We start from the raw sequence: 19,953 nt of genomic DNA on the forward strand, positions 1-19,953 counted from the left end.
CACTTTAGTGTCACACGCGGCAGGCAAATCCATATTGATATCATCGTCGGAATCCTCACTGTCACTTTGGAGCTGAAGGAATAGCTGGACTGCCAAACGTGTTGTGCTGGTGACACTCATCAGCAGAGTCCTCAGCAGATCGGGCTCCATTTGCCACAGAAATCGCGATTCACACAGAGAGTAACAGAAAGACACTCACAATGGCGCCAAACGCTGCTGGAAAGAGTGAATGCTGGGATGTGAAGCGATGCACCACGGGGCGCTGGCAAACAGGAAGCGGAATGACCCGCACACTTCCTTCCCCTTCCCACAATACTCAGCGCCAAAACGGCGCCAAAACGGGACGAGGTGCTCTGTGGGATAGCTGCCCACAATGCACCTCTCAATACAGCGCTGGAAAGTGCTGCAAGTGTGGCCACACTGCAGCGCTGGTAGCTGTCAGTGTGGCCACACTCCAGCGCTGGCCCTTCCACAGCTGCATGACCAGCGCTGTAACTCCCAGCGCTGCAACTTGTAAGTGTAGCCAAGCCCTAAGAAAGAAAGAGAGATGGAGCCTCAGCCTGTTTGCTCTCATAGTACTGACTGGGCTGGATTTTCTCTTTGGCAAACAATGATTTGTGCCCCTGGATTTTAGAAGCTGTAGCAGAAATTGATTGGCCAGCCCCATTTTGTATAGTTCCTCATTTGTGTGCCTGCAAAATGGTATGTGTAGATGTGGTAAAAATTTTCTATCTGAAACATTTCCCTACCAAAATAAAATAAAATAAAAAGCAGGAGATTAATTTAAAAACCTGAATTTTTCTGTGGGGAAAAAGTCATTTTTCAATAAAAATTTTTTTTAGGGTTTGGAATAAAATAAACATATACATGTAATTCTGCTTTGCACTTTTCACTAAAGGAACTGAAATCAGCAAGAGTCAAACCAAAGTCTAATGCTCTGTGGCAAGAATCTTTCCAGTAGACTCTGCAGTTTAGTTCTATGAGCCCCGAGCCAGAAGATCAGCAAATTATAGCTAGCTTGGGTAACTGGTTAATTGACAGGGTAACAAGGCAAACAGGACAGAAAACCCAACCACTTCCTTGTCCCTACTGAGGCTGAATCCATCCCAGCAGTATGTGCATTTTCTTTCCAGTGACAAGTTTCAGGATTGGTGTTTTCAGATTGGCAGGGTTAGTACATCCCATAATAACGGTGCGGCTGCAGGCTGGGAGGAGCAAACTGCCATTATGGCCCTGATCCTCAAAGGTATTTGAAATCAATCATCTAAAAATAGCAGTGTGTCCTGGTGGCACAGGGAGATTCTTGGGCTAGCTGCCCTGAGTATAATCCCACAAGACCTCCGGGCACATGATGGGGCACCTAGCCCGAGCTGCCACACATGCTGCTGCAGACACACTGCTATTCTTAGGTGCTGATTCGAGTAGTGCTAGCGCGGGTATGTCTACATGAGCTGGAATCATACCTCCTACAGCACAAATGCAGATGCATTCTCTGCTTGTTTGCATGGCAGACCTGGCAGCTGCCATTAGCTGGCCTGTTTGTTCAGTGGGAGATAAACCAACGCTGCTCTCCTTCATTGAAGCCAATTGCAGATAAGGGGCATGAAGATGAGTTAGTCTGTGTGCTTTAAATTGTGCCACAGGCAGAATCTTCTGTTCCACAATGCCCACCCAAGTTCCCAGCCTGGGTTAAAACAGGGCTTGCGTACAGTTCCCCCTCCTCCTTGGCTGTTTGGACCCTAGCCCAGCTATCCTGCTTGCACTGAAATAGGACCAACAGGATGCTTTAGATCTCTGTTTTCATTTCACCTTTTGAGCACTTTTCCTGAGACTCACCTTGTGACGGCACTAATTATTGTCGAATTTCCCAGCGCAGCTGCCATTAGTGCAAAAATGCCAATGTATTTATCCCCTTCCAGTTCTCTGGGTGGCTGGATTGCCTGCTCTGCAAACGTGTTTCCTTCAGCACCTTCAAAAGTCACGTACTGCGCTCCCAGTCTCTGCCACAAGAGGCTCACCCTGTCCGTGTACCAGCTTCTTGCAGCATCATTGGTCACATTCAGCCGGACAGAAAACTGCCCTTTCCACTTGGTAAGCAGAGGAGTCTGTGATACAGCAAAGGTATTATGAGGCCATTATACATTTACTAATTCCAGAGCATCTGCAGTTACGCTAACTAGGATGGAATTGTAAAAGCTCTCAGTCCTCGTGTGCCAGGACATAAGATGATCACTAGGTGAGGTCAGGAAGATGTTCTCTCCCATGATATAATACGCCGTGTTATTATTTTGCATTATTATTAATTTAGATAGCACTAAGCATTTATTCTGGATGTATACTGGTTGGGCACCCTTGAAGTGACTTGTGGAAATCATGACTTGCTGACATGAGAGAACTGGCAGCACTGTATTGCTGGTGAAAGGCCTGATCCAGTTTGCATCTGAAGTCATGAGGAGTTTTTCTAACAGGCTTTGGATCAAACCCTAAGTGCCTACACTTCTCTCCAGGCTATTGGCAGCAAGCCTGAAAATTCCTTTAACTGAAAATCAAGCTTACAATTAAAAAAATCCTTTGTAAATTATGAAATATGTGTAAGTGAATAAATATTGCAAAGAGCATTTTTCATACTTAACTATTTGTTTTATTTTGATTTAAGATATCCCTCTGGAAACTTGAAATCTTCTTGCTTACCAAAAAATGATCTGCATTGCTCCGCCATGTAATGTTTCGTTATTGTAAGGTTTGCTAGGAATACGGAGTTGCATTTGTAATCCACAGTAGGAGAGTGATTGCAATAGCTGCCAGCTCCAGACCTTAGTCCATGAGCTAAAGTGGAAGAGGCTCAAGCTTTTACCACTGATGAGCCAAGGGAGGTTGGCTATAAATACCCTGGTTTTATAATGGTAGGCCTGCAGCTGGGTACTGAGTTATAGGCAGGGGCGGCTCTAGTAATTTGGCCGCCCCAAGCAGGGCAGCATGCCGCAGGGGCGCGCTGCCGGTCCCGCGGCTCCGCGGGACCTCTTGCAGGCATCCCTGCGGAGGGTGCGCTGGGAGGGCGGCAGGCGGCTCCAGCGGACCTTCCGCAGTCATGCCTGCGGGAGGTCCACCAGAGGCGCGGGACCAGCGGACCTCCCGCAGGCATGACTGCGGAAGGTCCGCCGGAGCCGCCCTGCCGGCAAAATGCCGCCCCAAGCGCACGCTTGGCGCGCTGGGGTCTGGAGCCGGCCCTGGTTATGGGTACTGCCCACTTATTGTAAGGTTGCTTATGAAGACTGGGCTAATGGACTCTCTTCTAATTTAGAACTGAAAGGGGAAAAGGGGGGAAGAGTTATATAGGCTTTCCACAGGAAATGTAGGGAAAGATATAGATAAGACTAATTGGCCCCACACTGACCTAACTGTGCCTGCTTTTAAATCCAGTTACAATGCACATTTAAAAACATTTCATAACTTACTCTTTGTGGTAACATATCCCATTGTCACAAGAGTACTGGTATGAAACTGAGCCTCTATCAAAAGAGATTTAGCTTTTTAATATAGCACACAAAAAATCTGTGTCAGTCAGGAGTTATTTTGGTTAACAGACAACTAAAGTGGATAATATTTTTTCAGTGACACATTCTATTAAATAATCTAATATATGGCTTTATTTATATTAAATTTTACAAGTCTGAGACTGGATCACTAATATTTAAACACCGTCTAGTGTAGTGTGCTGCATTGATTATCTATTACTGCGGAAAGAGTGTTTAACCAGCCAAGTGTTTCTTACACCTGTTGGCGTCTTCTGAGTTCAGACTCTCTAGATTTAAGAGATTGAATCAGAAAAGCAATATAGGCTTGTACCGGGTGGCTGTCAAATTTCGATTGGAGGCTCAGCCAGTAATTTTCTTTGCCCTCTTGCAGAGACGACAGAAACAGCTGGGAGTTAATGCTTGTATACGGGGACAGAGTTATGGAAAACTTCAGAGGTTTAATTAACGAGAGGTCCCTGGTGTGTCTCAGAGCATGCATCTTCCTGCTAGCCATGGGCAAGTGCATATGGTCCTGGAGGGAAAAAAGAACAGAGTGCACTATTACTCAATAATTTGAACACAAGTCATCAGCGTAACTTGAAACTGATGGCCAGAGAATGCAAGGCTTGGCAAGTCAGACTAGTTAACAGTACAGTCTTCATTAGCAGCAGTATCACAGTAGCAGGCAGATGCTCCAACTGAGATTGGGGATCCCATTGTGCTGAGAGCTGCACCTACACTGAATGAGACACAAGCTCTGCTCTGAAGAGCTTACAATCAATATAGACAAGGTAGAAAGAATAAGGGACTGATTTTACAGTTGAGGAACTGAAGTAAAGACAGATTAAAGGGCAGATTTTCCAAAGAGCTCAGCTCTCACTTAAACAACCTAAATGATTGAGAACTGCTGGGAACTGAGCATTTTTGACAATTCAGCCACTTCATTCAGGTACCTAAACTCTTGAAAATCTGGCCATAAACAACTTGCCCAAGGTTACACAGGGAGTCTATGGCAGAGCTGGGAAGTGAACCCAGCTCTCCGAGTCCCAGTTCAATACCTGAACCACAAGAACGTCTTTCCTCTCAAATTAAATAGCCTTCATCATCCCTTAAAAAAAATAACCACAACCAATTCAGGAGCACACTAAAGGTAAGCCTACACTGCAATTGGAGGTGTGATTATAGCTTGAACAGACATCCCCACTTATATATATACTGGCCTTTATAGTAGCTTAGCACAGCTAAGTGAAGACGTGGCAGTGCAGGATGCATGATCCCACCCAGAAACCTGGGTAAGTACTTGTGTTCCTAGCCTGCACTGCTGCATCCTCACTGTTATTTTTAGGTGTGTTCACTAGATGAAAGCTAGCTCAGGTGCACTCTCACGAATGCAGATCGCACCTCCGATTGCAGTGTAGACGTAGCCTAAGTGCAAAACAACTTTTATTATTCTTAAGATTAGATTTATACAGAAAAGTACATACAACACTTTACCACCTCTTTAATGATGTGTTGATCATTACTTTACTTGCAAATTACTAGAACTAGTCCAAAAATGGTAATTTTTGAGAATTTCAAAATATTTTTCAGGTTTCAAAAAGGATAATGTGTTTGTTTGTTCAATTTTTTTTTGGCAAAAATTTTGTCCCATTCACCCCCCTCTTCTCTCTCTTTCTTCCATTTTGCCACTGAAAAAGGGGGTGGCAGGGAAAGGAGGAAAAAAAAGGAGAAGCCAAAACTGAAAGTTTTTAGTTTTCATTTTTTTCCCCATAGAAAATTTAGAAAAACCATGAGGTTTTTCGTTTTTGAACAAAGTCGATTTTCCAATGAAAAAAATTATTTGAAAACTTTTATCCAGCCCTACTGTTTGCCATAGAGATGGGAGACCCAGTCTCAGATAACATCTGAACCATCTCCGATATTCTCCCATTCCCCAACACACAATCTTTTCAAAGGTGCAAACGTTCCATTACGTTCTGCCACCAACCAGACCATGCACTGGTCACCACTTCTTACCTTTGGGGGTGGGGAACTCTTGGAAGAGGTAGCCCTCTCTGCCCTATCTCCTAAAGTAAATCTCTGGGGGCAGTAGGTTTCTACATCAAAAAATGGCCCATTCCCTGCTCCAGAGTAGCAGAGCCCCATCACCCCTTTTGCTGGGCTTTCCTAAGCAGTCCCTCAGTTTGCCCTCACTCAGCATGACTACACATACCGCATTGGAAAGTAACATTGTGGAATGTTCGTTGAGAGCAATTAGCCCCTCCCCAAGATGATGTCTTTTCAATCTGTTGAAGAAAGACCTTAATCCTCGCTCCATTTTGGCAGCAGAATCCGCTGCTTTGTAATGCCTCCAGATTGGCAACCTGCACCGGGATAATAAAAAAAAAAAAAGAAAGAAGTCTTGCTTGATCTTACCGGATATTTATGTCTAGCCTGCCACAGCTGGGCAGAAGGTACATGACACAAGGTCTCTGAAGACAGTGTGTGTACGGGGGTGTGGAAGAGAGTAAAAGGAGGAAATGATTGGAGAATACAACCCCCTTCCTACCGAACAATATATGGTCTAGATCCACTTGGAGCATTACTTTGGGTATTGAGTGCAGAAGAAATGGGAATGTTCCTCCCCAGGCAGGACCAGCTCTAGGTTTTTTGCCGCCCCAAGCAAAAAAAAAAAAACCATCCCAGAATGCCGCCCCTGGAATTGTGCCGCCCCAAGCATGTGCTTGGTTTGCTGGTGCCTAGAGCTGGTCCTGTCCTCAGTGAACTGGACTTTTGGATCCTAGCTTTTGAACCAATCAGTTAATGGAGATACTACTGAACGCCAGTAGGAATGGAAATGTTTTCATTAAATTTCTTGTTTGACATTCACCGGGAGACTGGATGGCTCAGGGCACTGGGTACAAAGCTTTTCACTCTGGATTGCTGGTGGAAGTCCATCCCAGTTCGATAGGGACCAAGGGTTGCTGCCATTGGATAGTTGTTTGGTACCCTCTGGAATGGGAAGATTTTTCTCTTACCCTAATATGTCAGTGTTTGGCAGCCTCCTCTCCTGCTCTGAGAGCTGGCTCCCTACTTCCTGGTGGGCAGCTGTGATGTTTTGACTGATGCACACCATATACTGTAGGGGGACCATGGCTATGCTGGAAGGGCTCTCAAGACAGAAGTGCCTGTTGCTCTCCACTGAGAGGGAGATAGGGACGTCTGGTGCAACTGTCACTGTCACCCCTTTGGAGACAACAAGAGGAAACATTACAGTCAGGGAACATCTGCATTTCTGCTACCCTCCCTCTCCTCCTCTCTCCTGCCACCCAAATGCCTCTCTTCTCCCCTCATGAACCCTCAGTTTGCTTTTAAAAATATTCAGGAATCCCCAGGACTTGCCTCATGTTTCCTCCTCTTTCTGCCTGCGGTTGTACAAATGGACATCTGAAAGAAACCGCGGGCTAAAAGGGAACTCTCCGAACTATCCACAGGCTGGAATTTGTTTACTGGGGTGGGATTGGACCATGTCATCTGTACCCAGGGTGTACTGCACCCCCGATTTGCTCACAGCTCCGAAGGAGTTGAGTGGTGGAATAAAGTAGTGTAGTCAGCTGTGAGACCAAGGTCACGCAGAGGGCTGTGTGCCCTTTTGGGTCACCAGCCATCTCAAGAAGACTGACCCTCCCAGCCAGACCCTGAAATTAATCACTTCCAGGAGAAGGGGAGTATCAACATCATCTTCCTAGCCTTGATTAGTTTTCCCTGTATCCGAAAACACCCGTTAGTGAAGAGTGCCGAGTACCAGCAATCACTGTCTAGTCCACTGCAGTTACAGGTCCCTACACCTCACAAGTCAGAGAGCTGACTAGTTCCAACCTGTTTTTCACTTCAAATATTTTATTTTTCCTTTTCGGGAGACATCTCTGCTTTTTACTATTTTAGGCTGTGAGCGCGTAGTTGGATGCTTATAGGTGTAGTAGATCCTGTTAAGGGCACATGGGGAGGAACCAGAGAATATTCTCTAAACTTTGCCTTAAAATCAATACAATGTGTCTGTTACTAGTTCTCAGAAAGTCTCCATAGAAACGAAACTGTCACTGTTTAGTGAAAAAGTTGGTAAAACATGCTTTTATTAAAGCATCTTAGTAAAGTTTATAATTTGAGGGGAGAAGAGGAAACAGATAAGCCCAGAGGTGGTGGTAGCCCAGTGGGGACCCTAAAGAGGAATATTTTGGGGGCCCTCCGCACAACACAAAATATAAAGCAAATAGGGGCCCCCTTGAGCTGCTTGGGGCTCTAAGCAATTGCTTAGTCTGTTTATGCCTAGCGCCGGCTCTGGGCTATGCTCTGTACCTAACAGTGTATGCAAGGAGAAAAGCATTAATTGGCTTTTGAGACCATGGCACAGATGTAAACAAATTTGGTTTCTATGCTAAAATATCCGCCCAGATAAATATTGGTGCCATTGCTGAGAGTAAAAGTTCTCTGACTGTGGTTTCTAATTAAGCAAACAGCTATCTCCTTGAACTTCTGCTTTAGGATTAAGAACTGATTATTTGCTGTGTTAATCTGATGATCTGACTAAACTGAATTCATGCCAGTATTGCTGCTAATTAGTTCAGTTGACCTTAATTTGATAACTGAGTTGATTAATGCTGAGTTTGATAGAAATTGTAGTAGTTTAGCCTTATTGATATGAGCTTTTTGATTATTTGTTTATTATTTTAATAACATTTATAATAAGTAGACAGAGCCATTTTCCTCCTCAGTAATTAATCTGGGCCCAAAACATAGAGAGCCTTTGGAAGGCATGAGCTGATCTACCTTGGAGCCCAGGTATCCCTCCCTAAATTAATGCTTTGGTTCTCACAACTGGGAATAGAAACCAGGTCTCCTGAGACCCCGTTCAATGCCTCCCCATTGGCCCACGTTGCCTCTCCTCAAGTGAAGCTAAACCTCCACCTTCAGCATTCTGTTACCTCCCTGATTCTCACGTGTGAGCACAATGCAGGGCTGTTTTGGGCCACAACTCGGGGGGAGGGCTCCACATTAAAAAAAAAGCTTTCATTAACCATTTTTAAAATTTTACATATTGGCTTTAGCAAGATCCTTCTTGTTACAAAAAAAATCTACATTTATTTGCTTTCTTGACAGGGCTGGAGGGTGAACACAAAACTGGATGACACAGCAGGGCCATTGGTAAGAGGTGAAAGAAATGCAAGGAATTTGAAGAACAGCAGAATTCAAAGGCCTCCAACTGAGATCAGAGCCTCATTGAGCTAGGTGTATATGTCCAGAATAACATATTATCTGTTGTGTAACCTTTCCAGGGAAGAGACCAAGCGTGGGAAAAAGGAAGCACTACTGTCTCCCATTTTACAGCTGGGGAGGTGAGGCACAGAGAGATTAAGTGACATGCCCAAGATCAGACAAGGAGCTTGTGGCAAGGTCAGGATCTGAACCCAGATCTCCTGAGTCTTGCTGCCTTAACCATCAGACCACACTTCTTTCCAACCTAGCTAGAAGAACCACAGTAAAACTCAGGATCTGGCTGAACCACCATCCCCAAAAGGATTCTGCATCAGAGCAGAGCTTTCCTTGTTGAGGGAGGAGGAGATATACAGCTTTATATAATATAAATATATCAGGCTTTTGAACTCTTGTCTGAGCAGTGAATTATCTATAAAATTCCTAGGCAAGCAATTTCTTTTGTCCTCATTCTATTCAGCCTAAGCCAAAAAGACACAAACCAAAAAAGTCATTATGTTACACATTGGATTTCACGCAAACATTCCACTGCTCAGCTACTGGGACCCGTAAATCCATTTCCCATGACAGATTTATATTTCATGCATGAAAGTTTAGTTTACAAATCCAACATGACCCTTTCAGTCTTTGAAGCCTGGCCACTATTTGATCCACTTGTAACTCAAAGCTCTCAATACACAAGCTCTGATCAGATTTTCTACAGCTGGGTCTTGATCCTGCTTCTGTTGAAGCCAATGGCAAAAGAACCATTGACTTCAGTGGTCCAGGATCAGGCCTCTAGTTTCTACATGATGTTGTGACTTAAATCAGCTCCATAAATGTTCGTGCGAATACGCATACTGTCTGACTGGGGTGGACATCCTGCCATAATGCTGCCAAGAGGAAAGCCCTTCTTTGCCTCGTTTTGCAGTCTGAGGATACTTTTGTTAAACATGCAGAAGGCTGTGTATGTGTAAAAACCAACACAAACTCTCACATATCCCAAATCATGATATACATTTCATACCCTTATATTTGCAATATTGCTAACCCAGAAGGTTAAAAAAAAATCAGGAGGGGTCTCAGGGGAGTGGTCAGGGGACAAGGAGCAGGATGGGTCGGGGATTCTGAAGGGGGTAGTCGGGGGGGGCAGGAAGTAGATGGGGGGCAGATAGGGGGCAGGGCCAGGCTGTTTGGGGAGGCACAGCCTTCCCTATCCTAAAGCTCATTCAGCAGTTTGAGGCTTGCAGACAGCTATTTAACACAAAGAGCCAAGCTGTCATCTTTTGCCTTAGGGCTACCATCCGTTTCACTTCTCAAATGCCAAATTATAGTCTACATTTAATTTCAGTGCCATAGGGAGATTCATGTCAGGGGAGGGTAGCTTCATTTAAAATTAGCCACTTTAGATTAACAGTGATAGAGCCAAGAGAGTCATGGGGGAGGGATCACATGAGAAGAGCAATATCCTACACCACCTACCTCCTTCCCAAACCTACCAAGCGAGACCCTCCTCCCCTGCATTCCCTGAGGCTCCAGAGGGGTTAATTCAGTGGTTCTCAAACTTTTGTACTGGTGACCCCTTTCACATAGCAAACCTCTGAGTGCGACACTCCCCCCCTTATAAATTAAAAACACTTTTTTAGATATTTAACACTATTATAAATGCTGGAGGCAAAGCAGGGTTTGAGGTGGAAGCTGACAGCTCGCGACCCCCAGTAATAACCATGTGACTCCCTGAGGGGTCCCAACCCCCAGTTTGAGACCCCCGGGTTAATTTAATTTTAGCAATTTAATTTAATTTAATTCACATGCATGTGCTATTTTGAGCATTTGTTTTCACAACATAGGCTCATCCCAGATTCTGGAACAAGCTCAAATGCTCATTTTGTGGAGTATGTACATAAGCTATACTAAAGACAAACCCACAGTAATCGTCTACAGTTTGTGAGGGACCCCATGGAGCCAGTCTCTAGGAAAAACAGATACATTCATGGAGATTAAGTCCATTAATGGCTATTAGCCAGGATGAGTAAGGAATGGTGTCCCTAGCCTCTGTTTGTCAGACGGTGGAAATGAATGGCAAGAGAGAGATCACTTGATCATTACCTGTTAGGTTCACTCCCTCTGGGGCACTTGGCATTGGCCACTGTCGGTAGACAGGATACTGGGCTGGATGGACCTTTGGTTTGACCCAGTATGGCTGTTCTTATGTTCTAACCTAAATTAACCCAAAGTTATGGAGACAGATATGAGTCAAGGAATCCAGCAGAGTATCAGAAACCTGGAAAAATCTCTGACTGGATGGGCTCAGGCGTTTGGTCACAAGCTGAAGTGGTTTAAAAGTTTTGGATTTTTTTAAGCAGAATTTTTTATTGTTTCTTTAAACAATCAAACACAGCAAGAAGCAAATATTTGGCCACACACTTCTGAAACCCCAAACCATATTCAGGTTTTGGCAGACTAATTTCAGCTTTTCAATTAAAAAAAACCACAACAAATTTTGAAGGAAAGCAGCCATTGGCCATGATTTTGTTCTGCTTTTTAAAAACCCCTAGTTTTCGATCCAGAAAAAGTTTTGAAGGAAAATATTTGCCCAACCCTTTTAATGAGCTTTAGTGCCTTTTAGCACTAGCCGATGCTGAGAACCAGTGATACCTTGTAAAGGTGACTTGAAAAGAAGTTCTCAAAACGGGGTTTGTGTCGAGATGCGGAAGGTTTTAAAATGTTTATTTTTCCCAGGGCTGCCTGGGGAGGGGGGACAAGAGGGGCAATTTGCTCTGGGCGCCACAGGGGCCCCCACGAGAATATCGTATTCTATAGTATTGCAACTTTTTTTTATGGAAGGGGCCCCTGAAATTGCTTTGACCCCGGCCCCCTGAATCCTCTGGGTGGCCTTGGAGGAGATAATGTTTGTATTTTTGTATATTTACATATGTATGAGTAGGGTGGACAATGTAATCAACAGTCTATGCTGTATTCTGATAATTCAGAGGTCAAAAGAACATCCTATCATGTAAATGAATTGTAAACATTGGATAGCTCCGTATTCATCTCTCTTTGAAATGGACTGTGAATGGTGGAGGAACAAGTAAATGGCCTTATGTTAATTCATATAGCTAAGGGCTTGTCTACACTATGCAGCTTTTAGCGACAAGGCAGTGTCAACACAGCCTTGTCGCTAAAAGTCAGCGTGTGTGAATGCTCTCTGTCAGTATTTTGTCAGCACTTTTGCCAACAACATATTTCCCGCCCCACGAGCAGTGTTAGCTTCGTCAGCAGGAGAGCGTTTCTGCCAGCAAAGCCGCGTTCATACTGCCACGTGCATCGGCAAAACTTTTGTTTTTCGCGCGGGGGGGGGGGGCTTTTTAAAGTACTCGTGAAAGACAAAAGTTTTGTCAACAATGTCGCAGTGTAGACAAACCCTATGTACCAGTGATGGATGCCCTTCAAAGTCATCCTAATTACTTTTTGTTCCTTGAGGAATTCTAACTTTTCAAAAGACATGAAATTGTGTAAAAGATCCTTGGATCCTGATTCTGTCATCTCAGATCTGCTTAGACTTTGTCAGGGGAAGTCTGAGTCACGAGACTGAGGTCCCAGTTATGCTGGTATGCCTTGAATATAAGATATGGACTTTGGACTATAACCTATTAACTGAATTCTAAAGGAACTCTTTGCAACTACAAAGCAAAGCTCACCATCTCTGCTGTGAATCTGAACCTCAATGAGCTGAACTCATGTCTGTATGTATATTGATCTTTTAACCATACTCTCTTTCTTTTGTTTTTTTTTAAATAAATTTTAGTTTAGTTAATAAGAATTGGCTGTAGCGTGTATTTGGGTAAGATCTGAAACATTCATCAATCTGGGAGGTAATGTGTCCGATCCTTTGGGATTGGTAGAACCTGTTCTTTTATACGATGAAATAAAGTTTACAGAACTTTTCATCATATTTGACATGAGTACCTGGATGGGGGCCTGAGGCTGGATCACTTTAAGGGAACTGTGTTGTTTGGACTTCTGAGTAACCAGTAAGGTAATAAAGAAGCTGTTGGTGCTGGTTTAGTGAATCTAAGTATTGGAATATCCACCCGCTTTTGGGGGATTGTCTGCCCTCTTCGTTGCACTTCACCCTAATTGAGTGACCACAGCTGGCTCTCCACTAGGACCCCGGTCACAGGTGCCCAGGAGTAGACACAGCTATTTGTCTGCTTCCTTCCTTCCTAAAGCAGTTGGGTGGGGAGTGGGTGGAGCCTTGGCTCTACTCTCTCTCCAGCTTGCTGGTCAGAGCAGCTGAGCCAGCATGTAGAATTGGGCAGAGGTAGTTTGCTGATACTGTTGGCCAGCACTATATGGCTACCTACCTTCTAGGAGCAGGAAGAGAATTGTGACACAAGTCGCAAGGTGGATGTAGCATACACATGAGGCTCTTGCTCATGATTGTGCCTAAAGACACAATCCAGCCCTTTGACTTTATAAGGCTCTTCATTCCTGACTTTTAAAAAATGCAATAGATTGGAGACTTGGGGACTGTCAGAGGAGTTAGTGCAAGCCGGGGAGGTTAGTAAAGGAGTGCTAGATGACTAGTATAACAGCCTCAGGTGGAGAAAGAAAGCACCACGGGCTATACTTGGAAGCTGGAATAATGAGGGAAGGAACAGGCAGGCAGAGGAGTAAGAGCAGAAGGCTCTGATTGGCAGGGGGACCAAGAGTGGTTGCAAGCCAGCCAGAAGGGCTGCATGTAACTGCAGCTGCGCCAGGGATTCCAGGTCTATTCCTCAAATGACACTTCTAACTGCATGTAGCTTGTCAGCTGGCAGAGACAGACATGGAGGAGTAGGTACCTGTGCAAAGGTACCGACTCGGGCAGCTCGCCCATTGCACCACCTTTCCCACCCCAGTTATACTGCTATTTTTAGTGTGCTAGCTTAGTACATGTGTATCTACCTGAGCTGGAAATTATACCTTCAGCTGCAGTGTAGATGTACCCTGTCATCAGAATGGCAGCACCTCTACATCTGCTCTACACAGATTCATAGATTCATAGACTCTAGGACTGGAAGGGACCTCGAGAGGTCATCGAGTCCAGTCCCCTGCCCTCATGGCATGTAACTGTCTTGTCTACCCAAGGTGTGAGGCAGTGGAGACTCAGCCCTTCACGGAGCATGTTCAAGGAATTGTGCTTATGACTGAGGGGAAAAACCTCTCCTGAGTTTCCATGCACATCCTCCTGAGGCACCATTTAATCTGTTCTGCTAGCACTCTGCATGAATGGAAGGAGAAGAATTTCCACAATGGATTCTACAGCCAAAGTAGCAGCTGAAATAGTTATCTGTGACTTTCAGTAACCTATGCCACTAAAGACCTAAACACACATGCCATGTGCCAGGCAATTATACATAGTGCTAGCTGCCAGCTGTCAAGGGCTTTTCCAGTACTGTATCTCTGAGTTGCCCTCAGTGAATGATATTGTCAGGTCAGCATGCATTGCAAAGAATAAATAGAAGATTTCTCTGCCAGGGCAGATCACTGGCCCATGTAATCCGATATCTTGCTTTTGGCAGTGCCAGTACCTGACGCATCAAAGGAAGGGGTAACCACCCAACCAGTTGTGCAGTATTGTATTTTGGAATTGGGATCTTGCAGATGATCATCTTACACCCTGAGGCATGAGATCTGATTATCCTTTATTCTCTGAATTTGCATAACTACTAGAGTCTAGAGATATCAGCGTCATAAAATTATCCAGTCCTTTTCAAAATCCAGTCACAGGGACCTCTTGCAGCAGTGAATGTTTCAAATTAAAACCATGTGAAGAGAAAAGATAGGGCATGCATGGCTAATTTGTTACATGCTCATAGACACCAGTGGATCAATGGAGGGGCACATATTGATGGCACTTCCACCTCTGGGTCACAAGTTCTTTGGTTCAAGTTCCACATTAGGAGAATGCCAATGCTCCAAGCCAACACTCCTTCTATCAGTAAAGGTATATCCTAAGTTAGGATTCCTAACATCCAAAGCTCTGGGTTAGCTAGTTAGTGTCAGCAACAATGAGAAATCATAGCAAAGAAACTCTTCTTACCTGTTGATCCCAAAAAGTATTTTTCTAAGACAGATCCATAGCCGGTGGGATTTTTGGTGAGGTTGCTGATAACAAATGGCTGGGACTTTGTATTCACATTGTTCAAAGGCCAGCGCTGGGCTCTGATGCTTGCTCCTCCGTACCAGGAGACATTAGTCATTGAAAAACAATCCTGCAACCAAACACAGAGTTCTGTTAGGGTATGTCTACACTACAAGAGTAGTTCGATTTAACTTAGGTCGAATTTGTGGATTCGACCTGATGAATTCGAATTTGTGTATCCACACTAAGGACACTAATTCGACTTTGTGAGTCCACACTAACGGGGCAAGCGTCGACATTGGAAGCAGTGCATTCTGGGCAGCTATCCCACAGTTCCCGCAGTCCCCGCTTCCCATTGGAATGCTGGGTAGAGCCCCCAATGCCTTCTGGGGGAAAAATGTGTCGAGGGTGGTTTTGGGTAACTGTCATCATTCAACCGTCACTCCCGCCCTCTCTCCTTGAAAGCGCCGGCAGGAACTCTGTTCGCGCACTTTTCTGGTCAGTGACAGCGCGGACGCCACAGCACTGCGAGCATGGAGCCCGCTGCGATCATCGCTGCACTTCTGGCCGTTGTCAACTCCTCGCACCTTATCGTCCACCTCTTCCACAGTCAGCTGCTGAGAAATCGGGCGAGGAGGCTCCGGCAGCGCGGTGAGGACATGAAGTGTGAGAGTGGCACAGACCTCTCACAAAGCATGGGATCCCGCGCCGCGGAGATCATGGTGGCAATGGGTCACGTTCATGCTATGGGACGGCGATTCTGGGCCCGGGAAACAAGCACGGACTGGTGGGACTGCATAGTGCTGCAGGTCTGGGATGAATCACAGTGGCTGCAAAACTTCAGGATGCGTAAGGGCACTTTCCTTGAACTGTGTGACTTGCTGGCCCCTGCCCTGAAGCGCCAGGACACCCGGATGCGAGCAGCCCTGAGTGTGCAGAAGCGAGTGGCCATAGCCCTCTGGAAACTTGCAATGCCAGACAGCTACCGTTCAGTAGCGAACCACTTTGGCGTGGGCAAATCTACCGTGGGGGTTGCTGTGATGCAAGTAGCCCATGCAATCGTTGACCTACTGCTCTCAAAGGTAGTGACCCTGGGAAATGTCCAGGTCGTCATAGATGGCTTCGCCGCGATGGGATTCCCAAACTGCGGTGGGGCTATAGATGGCACTCACATCCCTCTCCTGGGACCGGCCCACCAGGCCAGCCAGTATATTAACCGAAAGGGCTACTTTTCAATGGTGCTGCAAGCACTGGTGGACCATAGGGGACGTTTTACCAACATCTACGTCGGGTGGCCGGGCAAGGTTCATGACGCGCGTGTGTTCAGGAACTCTGGTCTGTTTAGACGCCTGCAGGAAGGTAGTTTCTTCCCGGACCACAAAGTAAGTGTTGGGGATGTGGAGATGCCTACAGTGATCCTCGGGGACCCAGCCTACCCGCTAATGCCCTGGCTCATGAAGCCCTATACAGGCGCCCTGGACAGTGACAAGGAGCTCTTCAACTACCGGCTGAGCAAGTGCAGAATGGTGGTGGAGTGTGCTTTCGGACATCTCAAGGGGAGATGGAGGAGCTTACTCACTCGCTCGGATCTCAGCGAAACCAATATCCCCATTGTTATTGCAGCTTGCTGTGTGCTCCACAATCTCTGTGAGAGCAAGGGGGAGACCTTTATGGCGGGATGGGAGGTTGAGGCAAATCGCATGGCTGCTGATTACGCTCAGCCAGACACCCGTGCGATTAGAAGAGCCCAGCGGGAAGCGCTGTGCATCCGGGAGGCTTTGAAAGCTAGGTTCCTCAGAGAGCAGGGTAACCTATGACTGTCCAGTCTCTGTAAAGAGACACTGAACCTGCCCCTGTTTCAGTTACTATTGACTTTTTTCAGCGGTTACATACCCCGTTCACCAGGTTTCCCCCCTTCCAACAGACGTTTAAAAATAAAGTTATTGGAACATTTTTAATTAACAGTTTTCTTTACTAACGAATTCTCGTTCAAGGGTTCCAACAGGGACGCAGACTGTGGTGGGTACGGTGTGCAGTGATGTACAGACCGCTTCTACACTTGAGGACTGACAGGCTCCTGCTCCTACAGCGGTCTCTGGGGGGAGGACGGTTACCGGAGGGTGTGCAGGAAGGGGTGGGTTTGCAGGAAGGGGTGAGGGGTGTGTGGGAAGGGTGAGTAGGTGTGGGGGGATGGCGGCTCTGGCTGGGGCTCAGGGCATCGGAGAGGTTCATGGCTAGGGTGGAAGGGCATGGTAAGGGCAGCCTGCCTTGCCATTTGTGGATGCCAGGCGCTCGGACCCTGGGGCAACATACACCTCCCAGACTGACCTGGGGCAGCAGACACCTCGCAGAGTGACCCGGGTGCCTAGTGACTGCACTCTGTGTGTGACCTGCTGTTGATCCTCCCCCCATGTCTGTACCCTGTTAATGGTGGCTGTCCTATGCAATTAACAAACCCCTTCACACAAAGTCTTCTGCAAAGAAACATGACGAAAACAGTAATGAACAGCAAACTATTTTTAATACTCAACTACACAGTTGGGGGATGAAACTGGGATTTGGGATCGGGTGAGCCAGGAAGGCAAGCAATTCTCATACTTTAGGGAATGAGAGCTGTTTGGTACATGAGCGCTCTGCTGGGGTGGAGTGACAGTTTTCACAGCCCCTAGCGCCCCTCCTTCTTGTGATTTTGGGTGAGGGGGGACAGGACTTTGTGGCGGGGGAGGGCGGTTGCAGATACAGTTCAGGGGGGCTCTCTGCTCCTGCCTGCGGTCCTGCAGAACATCCACAAGGCGCCGGAGCATGTCCGTTTGCTCCCTCATTAGTCCAAGCAGCGTTTGAGTCGCCTGCTGGTCTTCCTGCCGCCACCTGTCCTCCCGTTCGCTGTGTGAGCGCTGCTGCTGAGAGAGGGTCTCCCTCCACTGGCTCTGCTGGGCCACCTCGGCTCTGGAGCAGGCCATCAGTTCAGCGAACATCTCGTCCCGAGTCTTTTTCTTTCACCGCCTAATCTGCGCCAGCCTCTGTGAGGAGGATGCCGGGGCAGTTCGGGAAAGAGCCGCAGCTGTGTGATGGGAAAAAGGAAGTGATTTCCTTCCAAAGATACATGTTTGCGAACACTGAACACAGTCTACTCAGTTTCTGTGAACAAGACCATACAGGGCACCTAATCTCATGTGCTCTCAGGACAAGTTCGAATTTTCGGCATTCACTTTCATTGCCTGGGGTCTTGCACTGGAGATTGGACAAGTGGGGCAGGACAGCAGAATCCGTGTAGCAGCCAGGCCTGGTAAGCCGTAAACTTTAGGCTGCTTAACAGTTAATGGATAGCAGTGCCCTCTGCTGCAGGCAATCTGGAAAGCATAAAGTCTGACCCTGTTCCAGCCCCTCGCGGCTGTCCCCGGGAAAGATCCCTGTATGCTTTTCCTCTGCAGCCTCCAACACGTGGCTGTTAAACGACGGTCATTGTTATGCAAAGGAAAAGTCAAGCATTCACAATAGTAACATTAAAGTAATTCCCCTAATTAGATGCAGCAGTCGCCGAGCGAGATCACCCTGAGGCGGGTCTCCAGGAGAAACAGAGAGCGCATGCTGCGTGAATCCCTGCACAGACCAGGGCCCTATGCTGCCATGCTGGTCGAGGCAATGCTCCCATTATAACTCAGGATGGCCTGGCGCGGAAGAGTGTGCTTCCACGGAGCACCCAACAAGGCACCTCTCCCCAGGAACCTCCTGCGGAGGCTTTTCGAGTACCTCTCCAAGAGCTTCGTAGAACTGTCCCAAGAGGATTTCTGTTCGATCGCTATATGCATTGACCTTCTTTTTATATAGTTTTCATTCCTGTTTTGTTAAAAAAATAAATGTTTACATGTTTATAGCACTTACCGTGTGATCCTTCCCCTGATTCGGAGTCCGGGTTAACGGCCGGGGAGGGTTGGTAGGGGATCTCTGTGAGGGTGATGAAGAGATCCTGGCTGTCGGGGAAAGCAGTATTGTAACCGCTGTCGCCTGCCTCGTCCTCCACAAACTCTTCCTCATCTTCCCCATCGGCGAACATCGCCGAGAAACTGCCCCTCAACACTATCCCATCCTCAGAGTCCACGGTCACTGGTGGGGCAGTGGTGGCAGACCCACCGAGAATGGCATGCAGTGCCTCGTAGAAGCGGCATGTCTGGGGCTGGGCTCCGGAGCGTCCGTTTGCCGCTTTGATTTTTTGGTAGCCTTGTCTCAGGTCCTTGATTTTCACGCGGCACTGCGTTGCATCCCGGCTGTATCCTCTGAGTGCCATGGCTTTGGAGACCTTCTCGTAGGTCTTTGCATTCCGTTTTTTGGAGCGCAGCTCCGAAAGCACAGACTCATCGCCCCACACAGCGATCAGATCCAAGACTTCCCGGTCAGTCCATGCTGGGGCCCTCTTTCTACTCTGAGATTGCATGGACTCCTCTGCTGGAGAGCTCTGCATCGCTGCCAGTGCTGCTGAGCTCGCCACGACGTTCACACAGGAAATGAGATTCAAAGTGGCCAGACAGGAAAAGGAATTCAAATTTTCCCGGTGCTTTTCCTGTATGGCTGATCAGAACATCTGAGCTCGGACTGCTGTCCAGAGCGTCAACAGAGTGGTGCAGTGTGGGATAGCTCCCAGAGCTAGTAAGTTCGATTTGCATCCACACCTAGCCTAATTCGACATAGCCATGTCAAATTTAGCGCTACTCCCCTCGTCGGGGTGGAGTACCGAATTCGAACTAAAGAGCCCTCTAGGTCGAATTAAATGGCTTCCTGGTGTGGACAGGTGCACGGTTAATTCGAATTAACGCTGCTAAATTCAAATTAAAGTCCTAGTGTAGACCAGGCCTTAGAAATGAAGACAGAAAACTCTTTGTGCCAGGGACTGGTACATAGGATAATACATACATAGGGTAATAAAGAAGAGAGAGAGGACTCTTTACATTATGTGCTTAGAAAGGGAACAGGTTAAGTGGATTGAGCAAGGAATTCTGCGCCAGTGACTCACTAGGGGGCCTTTGGAAAGTCAGAACCTCCATATCTCAAGCCTCCCCACTGGTAGCCTTCAGGATAATGATA

General features: G+C 46.7%; 1 protein-coding gene and 1 long non-coding RNA gene across 3 annotated transcripts in view; one reads left to right on the forward strand and one right to left on the reverse strand.

Annotated features, from left to right (window-relative positions):
* Positions 1-9,500, forward strand: part of LOC123370498 — a 71,884-nt gene extending 62,384 nt beyond the window's left edge. The window contains exons 3-4 of the long non-coding RNA XR_006579436.1: positions 8,652-8,696; positions 8,828-9,500. This is a non-coding gene — a long non-coding RNA (uncharacterized LOC123370498). The remainder of the gene's footprint in view (positions 1-8,651; positions 8,697-8,827) is intronic.
* LOC123370497 (SITS-binding protein-like) overlaps positions 1-19,953 on the reverse strand; it is an 84,112-nt gene that overhangs the window by 44,580 nt on the left and 19,579 nt on the right. For both annotated transcript variants that reach the window (XM_045017119.1, XM_045017120.1), the window contains 5 exons: positions 14,833-15,004; positions 6,533-6,740; positions 5,728-5,878; positions 3,847-4,047; positions 1,837-2,105 (listed from right to left, as the gene is read on the reverse strand). In XM_045017119.1, the coding sequence (XP_044873054.1) occupies positions 1,837-2,105; positions 3,847-4,047; positions 5,728-5,878; positions 6,533-6,740; positions 14,833-15,004 (1,001 nt within the window). The remainder of the gene's footprint in view (positions 1-1,836; positions 2,106-3,846; positions 4,048-5,727; positions 5,879-6,532; positions 6,741-14,832; positions 15,005-19,953) is intronic.

The sequence above is a fragment of the Mauremys mutica genome, chromosome 4, assembly GCF_020497125.1.
Source record: "Mauremys mutica isolate MM-2020 ecotype Southern chromosome 4, ASM2049712v1, whole genome shotgun sequence".
Lineage (NCBI taxonomy): Eukaryota > Metazoa > Chordata > Testudines > Geoemydidae > Mauremys > Mauremys mutica.